Source organism: Leptonychotes weddellii, chromosome 11 (genome assembly GCF_054177405.1).
Source record: "Leptonychotes weddellii isolate Sample4059 chromosome 11, ASM5417740v2, whole genome shotgun sequence".
NCBI lineage: Eukaryota > Metazoa > Chordata > Mammalia > Carnivora > Phocidae > Leptonychotes > Leptonychotes weddellii.
The window spans coordinates 46,415,112-46,437,326 of record NC_138379.1 but is presented as its reverse complement, the minus strand read 5'-3'; the positions used below and the strand labels follow the sequence as shown (position 1 = coordinate 46,437,326).

Here is a 22,215-nt window from a genome sequence, read left to right as displayed (position 1 = left end):
TGGTTATCCCGGTGATGGGTATTAAGGAGGGCACGTACTGCATGGAGCACTGGGTGTTATACGAAAACAATGGATCGTGGATCACCACATCAAAAACCAATGATGTATGGTGACTAACATAACATGATAAAATTAAAAAAAAAAAAAAAGAAAAGAAACCTCTTTGTTTTGCTTCAGCTGGTCCTGATTTTGTAGCCTTCTGGACTGAGGACCAGAGAAATGAGGCCATCTGATCAGAATCACAGGATCAGAACCAGGCTCTGAACTTTCAAACCCATGCACTTTGCACAGCACCTGCTAAACCAGGGCAGGTTTTGTAAATTAGGAAGGAGGTTTTGTGCAAAAAGAGATTTTTGTCTTATAGGGCTCTTAGTCTCTTTAATATTCTTGGCCATGGAAAATTGTTTCTCCAAAAAGAAGTTTAACTCTGTGTGGTAAAGAGGCCCAGGAGTTTCACCAGAAGAAATCCTCCAAATTAGAGGTGAGAGGTGAGGGTTTCCCAACCTCCTCTCTTGACAATCCTCCCTCACATTTTGGGCCCAGTCATGGTGCCTTCTCCTCTGGATGAGAGGCTTTACCTCTGCCTGACATACTCCTTCCCCTCCCTCAACCCCATTTATCTGGCAACTCTCTAGCATCACCTCCTCAGGGAGGCCTTTTCGGTCGCTGAGTCTGGGTTAGGTTCCCTGGGTATGCATCTGCAGCCTGCGCTCCCCCATTCACAGAGCTCCTCCGATGCATGCTTATGTGCTTGCTGGCCCTGGGCTCCGACAGTGCCTGTCTCCTCCCTGCGTCAGCGCAGGCCAGATGAGTGCGTACATGCTGTGGCTCCTCCTCCCAAGCCTTCCGCCCCTGCTTACTTCAGCCACACAGAGCTTTTATTTAGCTTGATCCAGACAAGCAGTTACTGCACATTGTGGCACAAGAATGGTGCTAGGACTCAACCCCACCTCCAGACTCTCTGCTGGTGCCTTTCATTTGGAACCCACTAAAGAGTTAGCGGCCTCCCAGTTCCCCCAAACACCCTCCACCCATTCCCCATAGTCAGATCCTGCCTTGTTGGCGGATCGCTCTTGACTTTTGGTCTCGCGCTCTCCTGGCCTCCTACAGCACTTCTGGTGGGAAACCACACACTCCAGGCTTTGATTTCCTACTGTCCTTAGTTCCCCCTCTCCCCACAACTAAATCATTTGCTCCCTAGGGCAGACCCCGTGTCTTCTCACCCCCCACCCCAGAATCTAGCACAGGACCAAGCACATGCAGTGATTTGCTAAAGTCAGTTGAGTCTCTTGTCTTCCACGTTCCATGGAGCTAGGTTCAGTCTGGAGGAAGGGCTGTGAGGTGACAGGAACTCTGGCCATAGAGCCATTATCAACCTGAACTTCAGTCACTGATGGCCCTTAGCTGGCTTTGTGACCTTCAGTGAGTCATTTTACCTCACTGAGCCTGTCACCTCATCCATGAAAAGAGGTTAACATCAGTTCCTTAAACTTGTGTGAAGAGTAAATGAGAGCATATGTGTCAAGTTGTGAAGGCAGTTCCTGCTTACAGTAGGTGCTCAGTAAGAGTTGGTTCTTTTTACTCCCCTTCTCTCTGTCCAACCCCTTGTTCCCAGGACCCAGAATTCAGGATTTTAGTGATATATTTAAAGCCCTATGTTTGTTAGTTTATCCAGCAACTATTGAACTCCTACTGTGTGCTAGGCACTGGCATAGAGAGTCAAATAGGCTCATGTGGACTTTCCTAGAAAACTAATCTAGCATTTCTAACATTCTTCCCATCTTTCCTTGGGTTCAAGATTTTCAGTTTCCAAACAGCCACCATACAGAGAAACTTGAGGATGTGATCCTTTGGTAAACTGGGAACTACCTAGATAGGCAGTGTCATTGGGCATTCAGTGCTCCTCCATGAATCATAGGGGAATTCTAAGGACAGAGAAGAGATCTGTGGACTGGATGAGCCAAGGAAGCCTTCTCAGAAGGGAGTTCTCAAGCCAGGATTGTACCCCATAGCATGCTAGTAGGATTAGAGTAGGCAAAGAATCAGGGAAAGAGCATTCTGGACTAAGGGAATGGGAGTGTCAGGGTATTAGAGTAGGGAAGACACATTTTTTCCTCAGAAGGTAACAGCAGGGGTCAGACTTATGCAAGGGAAGAATGAGAGAGATAGGACAGGCCTGGGGTGAGGGGAGAGTGGCCAGAGGAGCTGGGATGGGTACTTAGTTCTCAAAGGCCTGTGACTATTTCCAGATTCACCTAGCCTCCCTGTTTGTTGACTATCATTTCTTCCACTCCTACCTCCGCGATAAGCCATATACTGAAAATATTCCTCTGTTTCTTTCTAGGCTCTTGTCGGAAGGTGCAGATGTTAATGCAAGGCACAGACTTGGCTGGACAGCACTCATGGTGGCAGCCATCAGCCGAAATGACAGGTGAGAGATCTTCCACACAGGGCTCCCTTAGCCTGAGCCTTGCAGACCACAATCCAGAACCCTCTCCCACCCTGCTTGTCTCCTTGTTGTCTTCCCCAGAGGCAGGGTGATGGACTGAGCTGAAGGTCAGGTCTACACCTGGTATAATGAAAGTATAGAAGATGGGGAAAGGGAAGAGATAGCCTTGGATCCTGGCTCCATCTTTCATTTGCTTTGTGACCTTAGGCGAGTCATTTGCATTATTGAAGCCATGAAATGTTTGCAAGCCTGTGTTAAGTGGTTGAAGGTACACATGTGAGTTCCCTTCATGTTTTCATTATCCACTGTCTGTCCATGTGGAGGAAGCTAGTCACCGTCCTCAGCGAGGGCTCCACTGGGCTATTTCTTCGAAGATTCTGATGGAAACCGGGGCTGGAGGGGGGGGGGCGGTGGCACTCCCTCCGTACCGTTGGAGGCCCTGCTCTTTTCCTGCCCACTTCCCCATTCCCTCAGGGGGAAGCTATTTTGTAAAGGTTGAAATAGTCCCCTATGTGTAGAGAGTTATTTCCAATTCTCACAATTGCCACAATTTGCCAAAATTCTCATTTTGCAGCTGAGAGAACTGAAGCCCAGAGAGAAAAGATGATTTGTCTGAGGTCACACAGACAGGAGTTAGAATATGGTCTGGCTGCCTGCAAAATTTGTGTTTTACTTTACCTCACTGCTGCCTCCATCTGCCAGATCCCAGATGCTACTTCTCCATCCCAGTCTCTAGCTGAGGTTATGCAAAATAATTGATTAAAAAAGAGCAAAAAGAAATGCTTTCAAAGAAAGCAGACTGGGCACTTTAGTAGCAGCCACGGAAATTGGTAGTTTGAAGTACCAGTTTTAATTTTTTCTTCAAGCTGATCATTAAGGCTTTTGTCTGCCACTGCTGGCCTTTGGAAAAGAAAACAGGGATTTTCTAATGTAGAGGTGGCACTGCCTCAGACGGGCTGAGAGACTTAGCTGTACTTGAGGTAGGTCTCTCTTCTCTGTTCCTCTGTCCTGAGCCTGTTCTCAGCACTCCGTTTCCTTATTTGCCTCTTAAGCTCCAAGCACTTAAAAAGAAAACTTGGTGTAAATAGGCTTTGCAGTTGAGAGGCCTGGAATCCAGTTCTGGTTCTGACCCTTAGTTGAATTTCAGAATTCTGGGGGTACCCTGTTTCTTTACCTGAAATCAGTTATTTTCACAAGCATTTGGTAAATATCTACTCTGAGCCAGACTTTGTGCTAATCATTGGAGAATCAGAGACCTTAGGAGCTCAAGGTCCAATGTGGAAAAGAAAGGCAGGTAAGAGAGAGAGTCTGATGTAACCACTGATGTCAGAGCCATGTGGACAGGATATTATCAGAGCAGAGGGTATGAGGGGACTGAATCTGGCAGCAGAGTAGATTCCCGCTATATTTTTGCAAGAGCCCAGTGCGATAGTGTATGTGCTACCTGTTACAAATGACGAGTTGTTATTCTCTATTACCCACATTAGCCATGTCTATACACAAACGTGTGTTTATTCTACCACTGATACTCCACCCACCACCACCTCCACCCCACCCACCAGTCTTCTTTCCCAGCTGGCGGCTCTCTCCAACCACAAGAGATAGCAAGCAGGTGGTGGAGAAAAGGGAAGGGGGTGTGTGGCCCTTCTAGATGTAGTATTTCTAGCATTGAGACAGATGAGGAAATAACACTATACTTAAGAGTATTGTCAATCAGTGTGCAGCTAGCTGGTAGATGTGCTTTGGGGACACTTTTCTCTAATTCTAATGACTTGTTGCCTTAACTGATTGCCCTGTCTTTATCCAGTGCCATTAGCAAATCAGTGATGCTTGTTGAGCAAAGTGAGAGTGTTGGCTTGTATTTACTTGTTTTGGTTCTTAGAACTAATTATTGGTGTTTTAAACATCCATTTTGTGTCCTCCTCTTCCTTCCAGTGTCTAGGGACAGATTTTTATTGAAAGTAGCGTACCTTTTAGGTTAATTTATTCATATCATGATTTTTTTTTGGCACCTACTGTTTGCCAGGCACTGTTCTTCACAGACAAAGATCCCTGCCCTCATAGAGCTTATTTCTATCCTAGCGGTGGTCCCTGGGTAGTAAATGATAAATATAATACATAAATAAAATATATACTATATTAGAAGGTAAGAAGTGCTATGGAAAAAGGAAAATAGAACCTGATAAAAAGGAATGCCAGAAGTACCTTGATTAGGGTGAGTAGGCCTCATTGGTAAGGTGCTATGGGAGTGGTCTTAAAAGATGATCATGTCCATACCAGCACAGTCTGCCAGTAAGTTTCTCCTTATTAGACGTGTAGTGATCCTTATTTCATCAGTTACCAAGCCATTCTGGAATCATATTGGCCAGGCCTGAAATGCCACCATTTCAATTGGACTTGGATGAAGGGAGGATAGAGGGGCAGCACCCCTTGCTTCAAGACTGAAGCAGAGAACCTTCACCTGCATTAGATGTTGTCAGCCCACAAGCTCAAAGGAGAGGTCCTGAGATGATCCAGTCATTTCACCCTCAACTGCCTTTAGTGCGTGCCTGCTTCATGCCTATGTCCTTAGGGATATAGCACAATAATCTCTATCCTTAAGGAGACTAACATCTTGTGAACTGTTATTTGTATATATATATTTTAACTTAATTTTGAATAGTAAAGATAGTACTATTTTATTTAATTTTTAATAAAAAATACAGTCCTGTAGAACAAAATTTTAAAAGTATGTATGGGAACTTAATTTATAATTTATTCTCTCCTTTTATTTCCAAAAAGGGTTTGCAGTGACTCAAATTAAAATACAAATATAAATGTACACAGGAGAGTTAAAACTGGATCAGGATCAGAAATCATATTGGTAAAAGGAAAGATAATTGTATCAGGATTGAACCAGAGATTTTCTTTTCTGAAAACAGGTTTATTGTTTTTGTAAAAATAATATAGAGAAGAAAGTAGGAGTCAACTGAATTCCCTCTATCTAGAAATTGAGCAGTGTATGTGTGTGATTTCACATAAATCAGACCATGCTATACTCACTGTAAGTCAGGTAATTAGTGGAATTCAGTATTACTTTAGATTGAAGTTTCCTGATGAGCAAGGCAAAAGAAGGGATACAGAGAGTTTGGTTCTTCAGGAAAGAAGAACTTTGTTCTGACACCCCTTTCTATTATCATTTTATGTATCCAGCAAACATTTTTTAAAACTATACTGCGTCTGGTGCTGATGTGCTAGGCTGTGACGGATTCAGATAATAAGCATCACCCCCTTTGCCTTAAGAAGCTTCCTTGGACTGCAGACATCAAGGACTCGAGTAATGTGATGGCCATTGTCTTCAGTAGCCGTTCTGCCAAAGATTTACCAACATTCTACTAGGATGATCCTTTTGCCAGCCCTAGTAACAGCTTGGGTGAAGTAGTGACTTGAGGAGCAGTTGCTGGGGGCTGACCCCTTTTCCATAGTGAGGCCTCCGTAAGCCTCATGCTATAGGCACTTGTTTAGCTTGAGTCTGGGTGCCTCATTCTGTGTTGCACTTTGACCCAGCCCAGCTAAAGGCTAAGCCACAGGGTCCCAGGATGATCACTGTGACTTAGCAGAGCCTTCACCAGCTCGTGCAAATATACCCAGCCTGCAGCTAAATTCAATTAGTTTTTCTTTAAGAAGAGAAAGAAATCCAATTTTACCAAACATGGACAGACGGTGGAAGGCACTTTGATGTTACAACCTCTCAGTGATGCTTTACTTAGTCACAAGTTCATAAGCAAGAAGGCTTAATTACTTGGGAAAACACAGGATTAAAACTGGACACAATGGCTGAGTATCCGCTCTTAGGCGACTTGATTCGAACCCATGTACCCAGTTCGTGTGTGGTGCAAACTTTGATGTGTGCTATGACAAGCTGAAAGTCATGACCCCCTCAGGGAAGCTCCTTCACATGGCATTTGCAGGATGTGTAGGCGGAGAGGCAGGGCCTGCCAGGCCTGTTTGCTCAACTTTGATGTCCAAGCAGCCACAGGCCCCACTGTTTGCTCTTTCACTGAAGGATGGATTGGGAGCCTCCTACCTTTCCCAGTGGACAATGGCCAGCAATGGAGTGTGACGACTGTTGACCATTCCAGGAGCCTGGTGGACCAGAACAGGGCTTTTGGGAGGTGCAGAGCCTGGGGGGCCAAAAGCTGTTTATAAGACAGCCATTTCTCCAGATGTAGCTTTCCTTAAAGTCTAGTGTTGGTTGGGTGCTTACAGTGGAGATAAAAATAGCCTCATGAGTTTTAGCAGGTATCAACTACTGCTTGACTCTCCGTCCAGTGGCACTAAGGTATTTGTAAACTGAAGGTTTGAGTCTATCCTGTTTCCTTCATCAGTGTGTATATGCAGGGGATAGTGGTTTGGCACAAAAATGGTATGATTTAGATCCTTATAATTTTTAATTTCTCAAAAAAGAAACTGTCAAAACACACATCTGATAAAGGAATATTATCCAGAAGATATAAAGAACTCTTATAAATAAAAAATAAGGGGCGCCTGGGTGGCTCAGTCGGTTAAGCGACTGCCTTCGGCTCAGGTCATGATCTTGGAGTCCCGGGATCGAGTCCCGCATCGGGCTCCCTGCTCAGCGGGGAGTCTGCTTCTCCCTCTGACCCTCCTCCCTCTCATGCTCTCTGTCTCTCATTCTCTCTCGCAAATAAATAAATAAAATCTTTAAAAATAAATAAATAAAAAATAAAAAAATAAAAAGGCAACCCAATTTTTAAAAAATGGGCAAAAGATTTGAGCAGACATTAACCAGAGACGAGATGGATGGCAAATAAGCACATGAAAAGATACTCCACATTAGTCATTTAGAATGGCTAAAATTTAGAAAAGCTGACAATACCAAGTGCTGACAGGGATGCAGAACAATTGCCATCATTGCTGATAGGAATGCATTATTATGCTGTGGCCACTTTGGAAAACACTTTGGCAGTTTCTCATAAAGGTAAAACATATATTTACCATGCAGCCCAGCAATACCAGCTCCTGTACCAATTTTATCCATGAGACATAATAACACACATCTTCAGAAAGACCTGTATGCAGACATAGTAGCTTTGTTCATAATTGCCAAAAACTGGAAATCACCCAAATGTCCATTAGCTGGTAAATGGACAAATTATGGTACATCCATACAGTGGACCACCACCCAGCAATTAAAAAAAAAAAGAACTATTCAGGGGCGCCTGCGTAGCTCACTTGGTTAAATGACTGCCTTCGGCTCAGGGTCCTGGGATCGAGCCCCCCATCAGGCTCCCTGCTTCCAGGAGAGCCTGCTTCTCCCTCTCCCTCTGACTGCTGCTCCCCTGTTTGTGCTCTCTCTTTCTCTGTCAAATAAATAAAATCTTTAAAAAAAAAAACAAAAAAATGTTCACACATACAGCAACAGGGATGAATCTTTTTTTTTTTTAAGAGAGTGCATGCACGAGACTTGGGGAGGGGGAGAGGGAGAGATAGACTCTTAAGCAGGCTCCACACTCAGTGCAGAGCCCACACAGGGCTTGATCTCACAACCCTGAGATCATGACCTGAGCCGAAATCAAGAGTTGGATGCGTCACCGACTGAGCCACCTAGGTTCCCCAACAGAGACGAATCTTAAAAGCCTTATGCTAAGCTAAAGCCAGACACAAAAAACTACCTATGGTATAACTCCAAAAATATATGACAGCCTGGAAAAGGCAGTACTGTAGGGACAGAAATCAGGTTAGTGGCTGCTAGGATTTAGGAGGAGGGACCCAAAGGAACTTTTGGGGTGATGGAAATATTCTAAATCTTGATTGTGGTGGTGATATACAATGAAAACTCATCAAATCATACATCTTAAAAGGATGCATTTTACTATGAGTAAATGATACTTCTGTAAATTGACTTAAAAAAAACTTAAAAAGACATCATCCCTGTCTAATTTCCATTATTAATTGTAACCTGTGGCATACCAAGAATTCACGTTTGTAGCGTCAAAATGAATTCATATAGTTCATGGTCACCTGGAATGTTTAGACTTCCTATTGTTAATGGTGTTTCACATTAGAGTACTGTATACTCAAATTGTTAGTAGAGAATAAAGGTTTATGAATTCTCATGATTTGTGATGTCATGAAGTATAATTACTGATGAATAGTGATAAATTCACTTACAAGTGATACACAGTGAGCTTATATAAATTCACAGCATATCCTACAATTCTTAATAGTAAGGAAAAAGTGCAGGGTACAGGACTGAGAACTTGCCTCCCATCCCACATCATCCTCCGACTCCTTGTCCCTGCACTGCCATACAGGGAGACCACCTAAATAGTGTGGCCGATGTGGTGCTTCAGGAACCAAAGATCCTGAAAGAGTGGGGTGGTGGGGGAAGATTCAGATTTGAGCCCACTTCGGCTTGGTGGTTGCTTTGAAAGCCCCTGCCTCAGAGAAGGTGAGGCCATGAGGCAGAGCTCCAGCAAAACTGTTTGAAATTCCCCACAAGAATCTCCCTCCCTCCTCTGCCTTTTCTCCCGGAGTGCATTTCATCAGCATCGGAAGGCCTGCTTCCCGGCACTGCCTTCCCTGCTTGGCTGGGGTCCCTGAGGAGCTGATCTAATGAGTGGCTAACACGCATTTGCCAAGGCCTTCCTGGATGTGGTACCTGGGCTTTGTTAATTTTAAAATGCCACCATCCTTGGCTGAAGACCATTTAATTTCCTCTCATAGCAGTCATTTATTTTTAGCATTTGCTTCTTTTCCCTCCACCTTACTAAGGAGGTGGGTGGGTGGGCATTAAACCCTGTCTTTAATAAACCAGCAGTCCCAACCAGATTTCTGCCCTGCAGAAGAGGCTGTGCAGGCCTTTCTTTGTGGGGCAGCAGCTGCAGAGGTGTTCCTACAATGATGCTGCTCTTGCAGCTGGACCAGGGGCAGCTTCCCTGGGAAGCTCTCCTCCCTTGCTGGCTGGCCGGAGACAGAGTGCAAGTGGAGGACCCCTGCAGCCGTGCTTCAGTGCAGGTCGTTAGGGGGCCTGACCACATAGAGATCTATCCTGCCTTAAAGGCCTACAGCCTCTTCCTAGGGTCCCCAGCTTGTTCTTGGCCTGGCTGCTTGTTGCAGAGGGGTGCTTCCTTTGGCCCAAGGAGGCTGGGCTTTGTGCTGGCCAGTCTGACTGTAGTGGTGATCATGGCTATGGTTGTGATTGGGTGCTTTCTGTATGCCAGGCCCATGTCAGGCACTTCTGTGTTGGCTCTAATCCTCACTACAGTCCTAATAGGGAAGGATCAGTATCCCTATTTTACAGATAGGGAAAATGAAGCTCAGAGATGCCCATGGTTGTCTAATAAGTGAAAGAGGGAGCCAGGATTTGAAGCCAGTTGTTTTTGAACCATAAATTCTCATTCTTTCCACTGGATATACTGCCTGTGGAGGGAAGGGGTGGGGAGCAAGGCCTTGGGATAGACTAAGAGGTGCCAGGACCAAAGTCAGGTCAGCTCAGTCAGGGTTTCTTGATGACCCACTGGTGTCAAGACATGCTGGATGATTATGAGAAGTCTAAAAACAGACAAACCACTCTCCTTGTCTCAAAAAGCTGACTGTCGGGTGCCTGGGTGGCTCAGTCATTAAGCATCTGCCTTCGGCTCAGGTCATGATCCCAGGGTCCTGGGATCAAGCCCCACATCGGGCTCCCTGCTCAGTAGGAAGCCTGCTTCTCCCTCTCCCACTCCCCCGCTTGTGTTCCTGCTCTCCCTATCTCTCTCTGTCAAATAAATAAATAAAATCTTAAAAAAAAAAAAAAAAAGCTGACTATCAGGGGGTACCTGGCTGGCTCAGTCGGTAGAGCATATAACTCTTCATCTTGAGGTTGTAAGTTTGAGCCCCACCTTGGATACAGAGATTACTTGGAAATTAAAAAAAAAAAAAAATCTAAAAAAAAAAAGCTGACAGTAAAGGGATAAACAAGTCCCCCCCCACCTTTTTTAAACAATCCATAGAATGAGGCAGAATGTGGTCAGTGTCCCAGAGAAAACCACCTCTCGTGCCAGGCAGAGATCATGCCGTGTAGAGGCGAGATCATGAAAGGAGGCCTTTCACACAAGGTGGGCCTTGAAGGATGGACAGGATTTTGATTGGTAGAGGTGGAGAGTAGAGGGACAACATTTCTGGAATATCATTAGTACCAGAGGACCGGTGTGAACATAAGTTCACAAAGGTGAGAAAGTAAGAATGTGCCAGATCCGGTTGGAGGAGCTGGCGGAGTCTAGAGACCAGAGAATGGAAGGAAAGGCCCTATGCAGACTGGCCACGATCCTCTCACTCTGTGGTAGTCTAGCGTCGGTATGTCTGCAGCTCTAGAGCCACATTACATGGGTTCAACTCCTGTTCTTCCTCTTTCCACTTATGTACCCTGGCAGGTTCTTTCACTTACCTGTGATTGTTTCTTCAACCATAAAATGGGGATAATAAGCAAATCTTCCCCAAAAGGCTGTTTTGAGGTTTAAATATGTAAATATTGTATTGTTTAGAACAATGCCTGCCATATAGTAAGCACTCGGTAAGTGTTGGCTACTTTAGTTAGTAGCATAATAGTAGTGGTGGTGGTGCTTAATTATTATTATTACTGCTGAATGTGGATCACTCCAGGAGGAAATTAGTTAACAGTCTACAGGTTAGCCTATCTTTGAATGTGGGTTATTAACTTGTCTCTCACCAACACCTTTAGGTGGCTCAGAAGCAGAAGGGCTTTGGAGATTCTTTTTCCACTCCTTTTCATCTAAGAAACTGGGCCTAGAACATGAGACCCCAAAGCAGGGCACTTTGATGTGGGACTGGCTCTTGTCCCAGGTGGCCACCTGCCTGATGCTGGACAGTGCCCAGTATTTCCCAGCAAGGAAGGGTGCTGGCCAGGTGCCCAGAATGCCAGCATCATGCCCCCAGAAAAGTGTGCCGGGCTTGATGTTTCTCCCACTGCTGCTGTGGCCGATTATGTCTGAGTAACAGTCATTTCTAATCCCATTTGGAATCGTTGCTCAAGATAATCCTGTTTCGTAGTAATGATATTCCAATTCCAGCGTGCGCCGATTCTAGTTTGGCAGATGCATGCCTTGACCTCAGGCAACCCAAGACAGTGCTCCCTGGAAAGCAGTGCCAGCTCATTTGCCTAACATAACAATCTCAGGGTAACCCCCCTTTTCCAACACTATATCTCGTCCTGGGGTTCTGTGTTCGGTGCTTTCATGGAGAGTTTCGGTTTGGGATCAAGGGAGCATCCAGTGCTCATCCAATTCAGCTGCTTGGGGAAGGACGTTCCACTTCTAGGGACTGTGATATGGTTCACTCCCACACCTCTTTTTAAAGACATCAGACCCACATTGTGCCATGAGCTGCTTGCTTGCTTGCTTATTTATTATATATTTATTTATTTTTAAAGATTTTATTTATTTATTTGACAGAGACACGGTGAGAGAGGGAACACAAGCAGGGGGGAGTGGGAGAGGGAGAAGCAGGCTTCCCGCTGAGCAGGGAGCCCGATGCGGGGCTCGATCCCAGGACCCTGGGACCATGACCTGAGCCGAAGGCAGACGCTTAACGACTGAGCCACCCAGGCGCCATATATATATATTTTTATAAGAGAACAAATCTGTACCTTTATTTATTTACTTTTCAGTAAGTTTAAATCCTTGAGTGGTACAGCATCACATGGATTCTGTGGCCAGTGGCTTTAGCAGGAAGGTTGCTTCAGAATTTGGCATGAACCATGCCACTGGTTCCATGAGCACGAGTTACTTTTCCCTAGATTACTCTGGTTTTGTTCAGTTTCTCACCAGGAGTCACTCTGTTGTTCTTTGCTTTGTACACCTAAGCACATCTCTTACTTAAATAGAATTCAGCTTCATCTCGAGCATAAATTTTTAGAAGAGCTTTGTGCTCCCTCTGGTTCGGGAGACCTCACTTATAGCTAGCAAAAATGGCCTTGGACCACAGCCTTCCAGACATATTTGTCATTTTAGGAGTCCTATTCCCAGCAGGCCTCCATAGGCTCCAAGATGGCAGAAAGAGGTGAGCTGCTTATTTAAATAGGGCCGCAGGCTAGTGGATCAGGAGTATAAAGTAATATAGTAGGTGTGTCTGGGTTTCAGCAAGGTATTTGTCTCTCATGATACCCACATGAATAAAGTATGATGTGGAGAATAGTGCAGTCAGATGGTGAGTGACCTGTTTCATATGTTGTGTATATATGATTAGAGATTGGAGAGCAAACTCTAGTGGTGAGCCACAGGGCCCTGTCCTATTCAGTCATTACATGGATAAATGCCAACCCAACTGGCAGATTAAATGAAACTTAAAGAGGGAGGTAATATGTTGGGTGAAAGAATTGGGGATATTGAAAAAAACTCAGTGGGCTAGAACAGTGGTTAAATCTGTGGTGATAAACATTAATAGGACAAGTGTTTAAGTCTGCAATTAAAACCAAAAGCCAACTGTAAAATCCAGGGTGAGGAAGACCTAACTTAGCAATAGTAGCAAATAAAGCCTAGGAGCTGACAAAAAACTCAGTGTGTGCATCAGCAAGTGCAGTATTAAGGCCCCAGAAATGAATTGATTCAACAAATATTTACTGGTCTGTACTGGGCCTTATGTGTGAGGAACAGATGGTCGGGGCACAGTCCCTGTTTGGGGGAGCACATAGTCTAGTTGTATGTGATGTAGTGGTGAGGAACAAGGGCTTTGGAAGGAGACTGCCTAGGTTTAAAACCTTCTACCTGGTACTAGCTCTGTTTCCTCATTTGCAAAATGCAATAATAATAGCCCCTACCTCAACATAGGGTGGTTGTGAAGATTACAATGCACATAAAACTGTTCAGTGCAATGCCTAGTGTGTAGCTAAGTACTTAATAGGTATCTGCTGGTGTTACTAATATTTTTTTTTTCTTATTATTATTTTCATCCAAAGTCTAGGAGATATAGCAGCCCCAGCACACTCTTATAGATCATTTGCCTAGAGAGAACCTAATCCAGGCCCATACTGTGGTGAAATCCCTAACAACCAGGGTTTGACCACTTTGGCCCATAGGTTCAGCAACCATGTATTCTAGAGTACAGATCGAAAGACATGGAAGATAGGGAATTAGATTTAGAACTAAGCTGAGGATGTGAAGTTGAGATTGTCTGGGAAACCCTTTGATGGGTGATCTTGGTTCCATGGCCCTCTCCTTAATGTGCGATGTCTTCCTTGGGCCTTGCCCCAAATGATCTCACGTTGTCTGGACCCACCATTGATTTTGACCCTTGTTCATCTGAAGGAGACTCCCTCTTACCCCAGCTAGCTGCTATGACCTGCTTTACTTTACCATCTGAAAATGTCACTATCCCTGGTACATAGTAGAGGCTCAGTAATTATGGGATAGTAAGACAGACTAACGGATGGATGGTTGGATGAGTGAGAACCAGTGTGGTTTAGGGAAATGTGTACCAGGTTTGGCCCCACACAGACCTGGATTTGAATCTTAGTTCCTGTGCTTAATTAATGTGTATACTTGGGCAGCTGAGCCTCAATTTATTCATTTTTTTTTAATTTTGAATCTTTATTCTTTCACTTTGATATATTTATGTTTTCTCACACCATAGTATGGTTTTTTGATTACTGGAGCTTTATTTTTTTTTATTTTATTTTATTATGTTAGTCACCATACAATACATCATTAGTTTTTGATGTAGTGATCCACGATACATTGTAATTTATTCATTTATAAAATGGGACTAGTACCTCATTGCAAGTGGTTATATGGATCTGGAACAGTGAATGTAAAGTGCTTAACCCACTGTGGCTGCTATATTGTGATTACTGATCTTTACCTTTTGAGGGAAGTAAACAAAAGATTATTATCCTCTTTTGAGAAAATTGTGGCTCATTTTCTACACAGGAACTTTGCCTCCTACCGAATCTTAGTCTATTTCCTAAGAAAGCTGGCTTTAAAAAGAAAACTGCTCTCCCCACCCTCTCCACTCCCGGCTCCTGCCCCCATGCCACAGGACCTTTAGATTTAACACATGCTGCTGCCTTTGCTCAGGCCACCCTGCTTTCCTGACCAGTGCATAGACCGGCCAGTAGACTGAATGAGCCACAGCTCATTTGACTTTCCAGCAAACCTCCTGAACTGTGACCTCTTTGCTTCCTCCCTTCATCGAGGTGTGCACTGGGTTGAGAATAGGTCAACTCTTTGTCTTCTCCTTGGGACCCGTGACACTCATCACAGTGACCCCATGCTTTGGATGTGGGGGGTAGAGGGGAGGAGGAGTTGGAGGAGCTTCTCCTGAAACTCAACATTGTGTGGGGACGACCTGGAGCTGGGATCACTGCCCTTCTTGCTTCACCAACTCCAGCTGCTCGCCAGGCGTCTTTGACACGCGCCTGGCCCAGCATAGGCCTCAGCCCACACCACAGGTTTCCTCGCTTTTTCCTAAACAATGTAGCAACCCCAAGCCCCTCCGGCCACTGAGACCAGAAAGCCTTAACATCGATCGATGTAACTGTCCTCCCATGCACTGTGACGCCCCACTGTCCTGAAAGCAGGAGCTCATCAAGGTCAGTGTGAGCCAACCTTCCTACATGTGCTCCCACCTCTAATCTAATTACAACCTGATCAGCAAATTAAAATGCGCCTCATGGGGGCTGTGGCTCCAAAGGGAGTTCCATGAGTCTCAGGAGCTGCCACTTTGGGACCACCCTCCTATTCATTTCCTCAGCTTTGTCTGGGAACTGCCTGGTGGAAGGCAGGAAAGGTCTGGTGCTCAGGAGAGGAAGGTGAAGGTTTTCCACAGTTAAATCTCCTGTGACCTAGTTTGTACCCTCAGGTGGGAGATATCTGGGCTGAGACAGTGGCATCTACCATTCTCCTCCATTTCCCGCCAAATAAAATAATGATTTTATTTATTCATCCTTCATTTATTCATGCACTCATTCAGAAAGCATCTACTGACCACTTTGACCCAGGCACTGGGCAAGGAGCTGGGAATGAAAGTCAAGACATGGCCCTTGCCTCATAGTCTAGCAGGAAAGGCAAATAAAAGTAAGCAGGTAATCATGGTACAACATGATGAGGGTCACCTACCCAGGGGTGAGTACTGCATTCTGGATAGACAAATAGGAAGGCATGGACCCAGGCTGGGGGTCAGAGAAGACTCAGTTGAGTTGGTGACCTAGTCCCTGAAGAGCCCTGAAGGTGATGGGCACTAACCAGTTGAAGCAACGAAGGAATGGCACATTTGATGGCCTTGGTGTACTTCAGAGAATTCATTGTTTTCGCTGGGTCCTTAATCCTTCAGTCCCCAAGATCCACTAGATCATCACAGGAATTAGAAGTTCTGCAGTTGAAAGACTTCTGAAGGAATAAACCTTTGGAACAAATGGTGAAGTTCAGTTAATGATTAATAGTTGCTTCTCACTGCTGTATCATATTTCATAGTGTGTCTCTACCACATTTAACTTACTCATTCCCCAATGGTGGACACTAGATTGCCTGCAACTGCCCACTGTCACAGAATGCTGGGATGAACGTCTTCCATGTTGCCCTTTAGGGATCTGTGTAAGAATTGTTCTGGGAGATATATATTCAGAAGTTCTGGGTCATCGAGTAAGGTACTTTAATTTGATAAACTGTTAACAAGATCGCCTTCTAGAATGGCTGCACCAGTCTGTCCCGACAGTGCGTGAACAGTCCCAGAACCCCATGTCCTCTCCAACACATGGCATTTTTCAGCTTTCTAACTTTTGCTAACTTGTGGACTTTAAAGTGATATCTCATTGTTTTAATTTGCTTTTCTCTAATAACAGATGAGCTTGAGGATCTCTTCATATACGTAATAGTAATCTGTTTTGTTTGTTTCTTCCTCTCTTGGGCTTTCTGATCCTAGCTTTGCTGCTAAAACCTGACTTGAGGCAAAGTGCTCCCACGGTTTGTTAGCTGCCTGGGAGTCAATATAGGGAAGTGAGGGGCAATGTAGCAGAGGGATAAGCACATGGACTTTGTAGCCACACTGCCCTGGTTTGAATCCCACCTCAACTCCTTACAGCTGAATGATACCTTAGGCAACTTACTTAATTCCTCAGGGCCTCAGTTTTCTTAATGTATAACCTGCCTCACTGGGTTGTTGTGAAGATTAAATGTGTTGGTATATATGAAGTGTTTAAAACAGCGTGTGGCATGGGGGAAATACACAAATGTTAGCTCTTATTAGACTACTGTCTTCCTCCTACTTAGCCACACTCTGTACCCTTGAGAAAATAGATATTTGTACTAGCAGGTAGTATAAACAAGGCAGAGAATAAAATAGTTCTCAGCCTAGGATCCGAGCTCACCCTCACAACCTTAACCTTCATTATTCACAAGGCCCAGTCTTTTTGGTGAGTCAGCTCACTTGAGCAGAGATAAGAACAGAACAGATTCTGATGGGCATACAGGAAGGCAAGTACAGCTGCTAGAGCCAAGTCATTAAAAGACAAACCCCCATCCTCTTGGGCTATACACAGCCTCTGAATCTCCAAATTAGGGAAATAAGAGTCAAGATTATCTCTAGTCTTTGAGGCTAATAATGGCATTGGTTTTCTTTCCACGGACCACCCAAGACCAAATCCTGAGCTGGCTCAGAGAATTGCTGGTATTCTTTTTTTTTTAAAGATTTTATTTATTTGAGACAGAGAGAATGAGATACAGAGAGCATGAGAGGGAGGAGGGTCAGAGGGAGAAGCAGACTCCCTGCCGAGCAGGGAGCCCGATGCGGGACTCGATCCCGGGACTCCAAGATCATGACCTGAGCCGAAGGCAGTCGCTTAACCAACTGAGCCACCCAGGCGCCCCTGCTGGTATTCTTAAATCTTTGTCCAGAGAGAACCTGTGGAGTAGTCAGCATAGATCCCCTGAGTAGAAGTGTTTCCTGTTGTAGAAAAACATAAGTGCATGGAATGATATACTCTTCCCCCTTTAACCCAGCTGTTAAGACCATAAAGGACTAGCCCGTACACCACAGCCTGTGTGGTACCAGCTACCCAAATTTAAGGCAGTAATACCTAAACCCAAACCTACTAAAGGGCAACAACCAGTATGCCAGCATCAGAACAGAGGGTAGGCTGCCATTGTCCTTTGATAGATCACCTCAAATAGCAGTGTCTGCTTCTCTTTGTGCCATCAGATTCTCTTTTTACTCCTGACCTTGCTACGCCCCTTGTTAGCCAGATGGGCGGGCCAACTTACCATCTCTCCATGTAAGTCACCTTCTCCCAAATACAGTTCTGAACCTGAGGATTTGTTTCTGCTTCAGGGAAAAGCATCAAAGAGATAGAAATCACTTCATTTCCAAAGTCTCATTGCTGCTCCTGGTTTCTGCTTCTTTTGCCTTTCCTTGACTTCTGATACCTGTATATTCCTTGGTTTCTGGCTGCCTACTTGGTTTGTGACCTACTATTCTTCTTTAGCCTCTAGTCCTTAACATCTGACCTGGCTTTTGACTCTGTCTCATATTTGTGCTTCCTGGTCTCTGGCCCTTGGTTCTGTTTTACTCTGAACTTCTTGACACTTGCTGGGCATGGCCAACTGCTAAGCCTGTTCTTACCAGCTTTGCCTTAGCTTTCTCTAACCTGGCTAGCCTCCTACTGTGTTTTTGCTGTGCTGTAACCCATAGGTCCAGGAAGTTCTTTTGATCACCAAAGCTAAGCATAGTCGTGTAGCCCTCTAGCATGATCTGGGCTGGCTTCTCCAAGAAGGGCCTGATCCCTGTGGAGATCTGGATTAGATGCATTGTAAGTAAGTAATGGCTGTTGGACAGAAAGCCTCCTAGCCATCTGGCAAGGTGTTTGGTGCCACTCTTGGCCACTAAGCAGCCACAGTTCCTTCAGTCCTAGCTATACTCCCACAGTGGGACTGCTGCCTTTGAGTTTTATTAAAAGTGAAGGGAATCTTCTCTGAGGTTACAGAATGAGTCACTAGCTTGGTTGCTTATCCTCTTTGGCCTCCAAGTTTGTGAAGTGAATTGCGCATTCCCTTTGATTGGGTTAGCAGTCTGAGGGCGGAGCCTAGTCACTGTCTTCTCTCCATCCTACCAGACCACTGTCTGCCCTCCAGGGCCAAGGGCAGCATACTTGGTTGCTTGGACACGTCTTGCAGCCTGCAAATTGGACAGATGAAATCAATACTCACGAACCTGGAGAGGCCCAGGTAGCACAGTTAGTGACACTAGCTGCCTAGAGGGACAGCCTGCCATGGGAGGGGTTGTGATTGAATAGTGATTGGACACAGCAGCTGAGGATTAACCAAATTATGTCCCTTTGAGTTTAGATCGACAAACCTTTCTCACTCGGATTTTAAAACAAGCCACCTTAAGCAGAATATAGAAAGAAGTGTTGCCTTCTTAACACAGGGCTGTGCCAGCATGAGTCCTGAGTTTGGTGGTCAGGTATACATCTGGTGCCTACTTCCGCCCAGAATCATGTTATTATTACTAAGATTATATGGACAAAGGGAAGAGATCTCTTATTTATGGACTCCTTCTGTGTGCCATGCACTACTGAGTTTTACATGCTTATAACCTGTAAGAGGGGCATTTTTATCTCCATTATTCTGGTAAGGGAATGGGCGTCAGAGGTATAGTAACCTGTCCAGGATCACAGACAGTAAATGATAGAGCTCTGATTTGAACCTAGATCTTTCTGTGCTTGTTATAAAATGTGCTATCTTCCCAATTTAAGTGTCTCAATTCACATTTCTCTTGACTTCCCCACAGCCCAACCACAGGGTCAGGGACATGGTAAAAATAATAACCAGTGTTTGTTGAGCACTTATTATATGTCAGATGGTGTTCTAAGCACTTTACATGCATTAACACAGCCATGTGAGCCAGATGCTCTTTTTATCCGTGATAATTATGAGATTGCAGGATGATGTTCTAATTTCATTGTTCCTTCTACATTTATTAGTTGTCATTCTACAGTAAGGAAGAGCTTTCCTTTCATCCCATTAACTTACTTATTTTCAGTGTGGAATTATGGAATCTTTTTTTACTCAATGGGTTATAATCCATTACTGTGATTACTCATGTTGATGCTCAGATTGTCCCAGATTTTAAAGCCAATGTTCTTAATCTCTATACCATGCTACCTCTCTAGCAGATATTTTTTCTCACTGCCTTCTGTGTTGGTTTGCCTATCTATAACAGCCTTTTTGTACCCTCTTGGCTTTTCATTTTCTGGGAAACAGACCAATGCCAGTTTTATCCCAACTATGTGTAAACTAAGAGCAGATACGTCTCCAAGTGAGAACCTGACAGACTCTGCTGTGAATTCAATATCTGAGTTTTAGACATGGATTTTAGCTGCTTAGAGATCCTTCTCATTTCTCCTTAGGATTGTAATCGATATACTGGATAGATTACCTATGAAAGGTAATTCTTAAGATCCTTTTAGGTAAGGTGAATAGACACCTGAGACTCAACATGACCATGTTAGATCAGTTGTAGGAGAACCTCAGCTACGTGGGAGATGGATTCTGGTTCTTTGACTTATCTGTGAGGACTGTGTGTCTGTGTACATAGGAGTTACTAAAATTCATCCATCCATTCAGCAAATAATTGAGCCAAGTTCTATGCCTATTTGAAGGTAATGAAATTCAAGCCAGTTGGTACAGGGAAAACCATCAACACTGCTGATTACAGATATTGAAAAACTAACAAAGAAGAGAAAAACTAAAACTATAGTTTGACTTTTTAATAGTTATGATAGAGTAATTTTTTGAAACGCTTACCATTACGCCTTCGAAAGCATTAACAGTTCTGAAGGCCAGTAAGCAAAAGATTAACATACTAAGAGAAAAATGGTCAAAGGACATTATGAAAATACAGTCAACTATTGTGATTCATGAAAAAAGAAACATGACTACTAAACATTTATTTCTTAAGTCCAGCCTCATTAGTAATCCAAGAAATCCAAGTAGAAATGGCAGTGTGATTCCATTTTTGCTTACCAGACTGACACATGATAAAGAAAACTAAACACCCTATTTTGTGAAAGGAAGGCACAGAAGTTACTCTCATCCTTCTTCCTTTGCTAGTAAAAAAAAAAAAAGGTACAATCTTCCTAAAATTCAGTTTGATAATATTTATCAAAACCCTTAAAAAGGCTTACACTTTTGGGGCACCTGGGTAGCTCAGTCAGTTAAGCATCTGCCTTCGGCTCAGATCATGATCTTGGCACCTAGCTCCCTGCTCAGTGAGGAGTCTGCTTCTCCCTCTCCATCTGTTCCTCCCCGCTGCTCGTTCTCTCTCTCTTTCAAATAAATAAATCTCAAAAAAAAAAAAAAAAAGGCTTACACTTTTGACCTAGAACTTAATCTCCTAGGAATTTATCCAAAGGAAATAATCAGATATGTGTTATTGAAATATTAAAAATAATCTAATGTTTTACAATAGGAAATTGGTTGAATAAAGTATACTATAGTAGAACACTGCAGCTATTAAAAACAATGTGGTAGACAAATACTTAAAACATGGAAATGTTGGGGGGCGCCTGGGTGGCTCAGTGGGTTAAGGGTCTGCCTTCGGCTCAGGTTATGATCCCAGAGTCCCGGGATCGAGCCCCACCTTGGGTCCCCTGCTCAGCAGGAAGCCTGCTTCTCCCTATGCTCCTCACCTCGCTCACTCTCGCTCTCTCGCACTTTCTCAAATAAATAAATAAATAAAATCTTTTAAAAAAAACATGGAAATGTTGGGGCTCCTGGGTGGCTCAGTCAGTTAAGCATTCGACTCTTGGTTTTGGCTCAGGTCATGATCTCAGGGTCGTGAGATCCAGCTCTGCATTGCACTTAGCGTGGAGTCTGCTTGAGATTCCCTCACTTTCCCTCTCCCTCACCCTTTGCCCCTGTCCCCACTTGCATATTTGCATTCGTGTGCTCTCTCTCTCTCTCTCTCGTAAATAAAATCTTTATAAAAAGTGTATGTTTCTATGTGTTTAGAGAGAATTTATGTATGATCTTATTTTTGTAAATAAAAATATACATACATTAAAAAAATGGAAAGGTGTTATATATTCTAAAAACATTTTCTTCTTTTTAACTATTTATAGTGTCTGAATTTTTTATAGTGAGCAGATCTTTTTTGTTTTTTGGTTTTTTCCCCTTAAGGAAAAAAGAAAGCATGAGCAGGAATATGCCGTAATAGAAGGGAAGTGGACTTTTTAAATTTTGGGGGGGAGGTACAATATTTATTAGGACTTATTTTATTTTGTTTAAAAAAGGAGTTTTCAAAATTAATGCATACTTTTCTAAAGTAATTAATTCTAAAGTATTACTATCTTCAGTATTATTATAATTATCTAAAGTATTATTAAAGAATAATCCAAAAATACAAAATAGTATATTATATACAGCAAAAGCTGTACCTACAATTCCCTTTCTTTTTTTTTTTTGTGGCTGACACCATGCGTTTATTTATTTTTTTTTGAAGATTTTTTTTATGTTAATTCCCATATATTACATCATTAGTTTTAGATGTAGTGTCCATGATTCATTGTTTGTGCATAACATCCAGTGCTCCATGCAGAACGTGCCCTCCTCAATACCCATCACCAGGCTAACCCATCCTCCCAACCCCCTCCCCTCTAGAACCCTCAGTTTGTTTTTCAGAGTCCATCATCTCTCATGGTTCGTCTACCCCTCTGATTTCCCCCCTTCATTCTTCCCCTCCTGCTATCTTCTTCTTCTTTTTTTTTCTTAACATAT

At 43.7% G+C, this 22,215-nt stretch overlaps 1 protein-coding gene across 1 annotated transcript in view; it reads left to right on the top strand.

Annotated features, from left to right (window-relative positions):
- CLPB (ClpB family mitochondrial disaggregase) overlaps window positions 1-22,215 on the top strand; it is a 140,458-nt gene that overhangs the window by 27,573 nt on the left and 90,670 nt on the right. Inside the window, exons 3-4 of the mRNA XM_081797326.1 lie at window positions 2,345-2,431; window positions 4,257-4,291. Coding sequence (XP_081653452.1) covers window positions 2,345-2,431; window positions 4,257-4,291 — 122 coding nt within the window. The remainder of the gene's footprint in view (window positions 1-2,344; window positions 2,432-4,256; window positions 4,292-22,215) is intronic.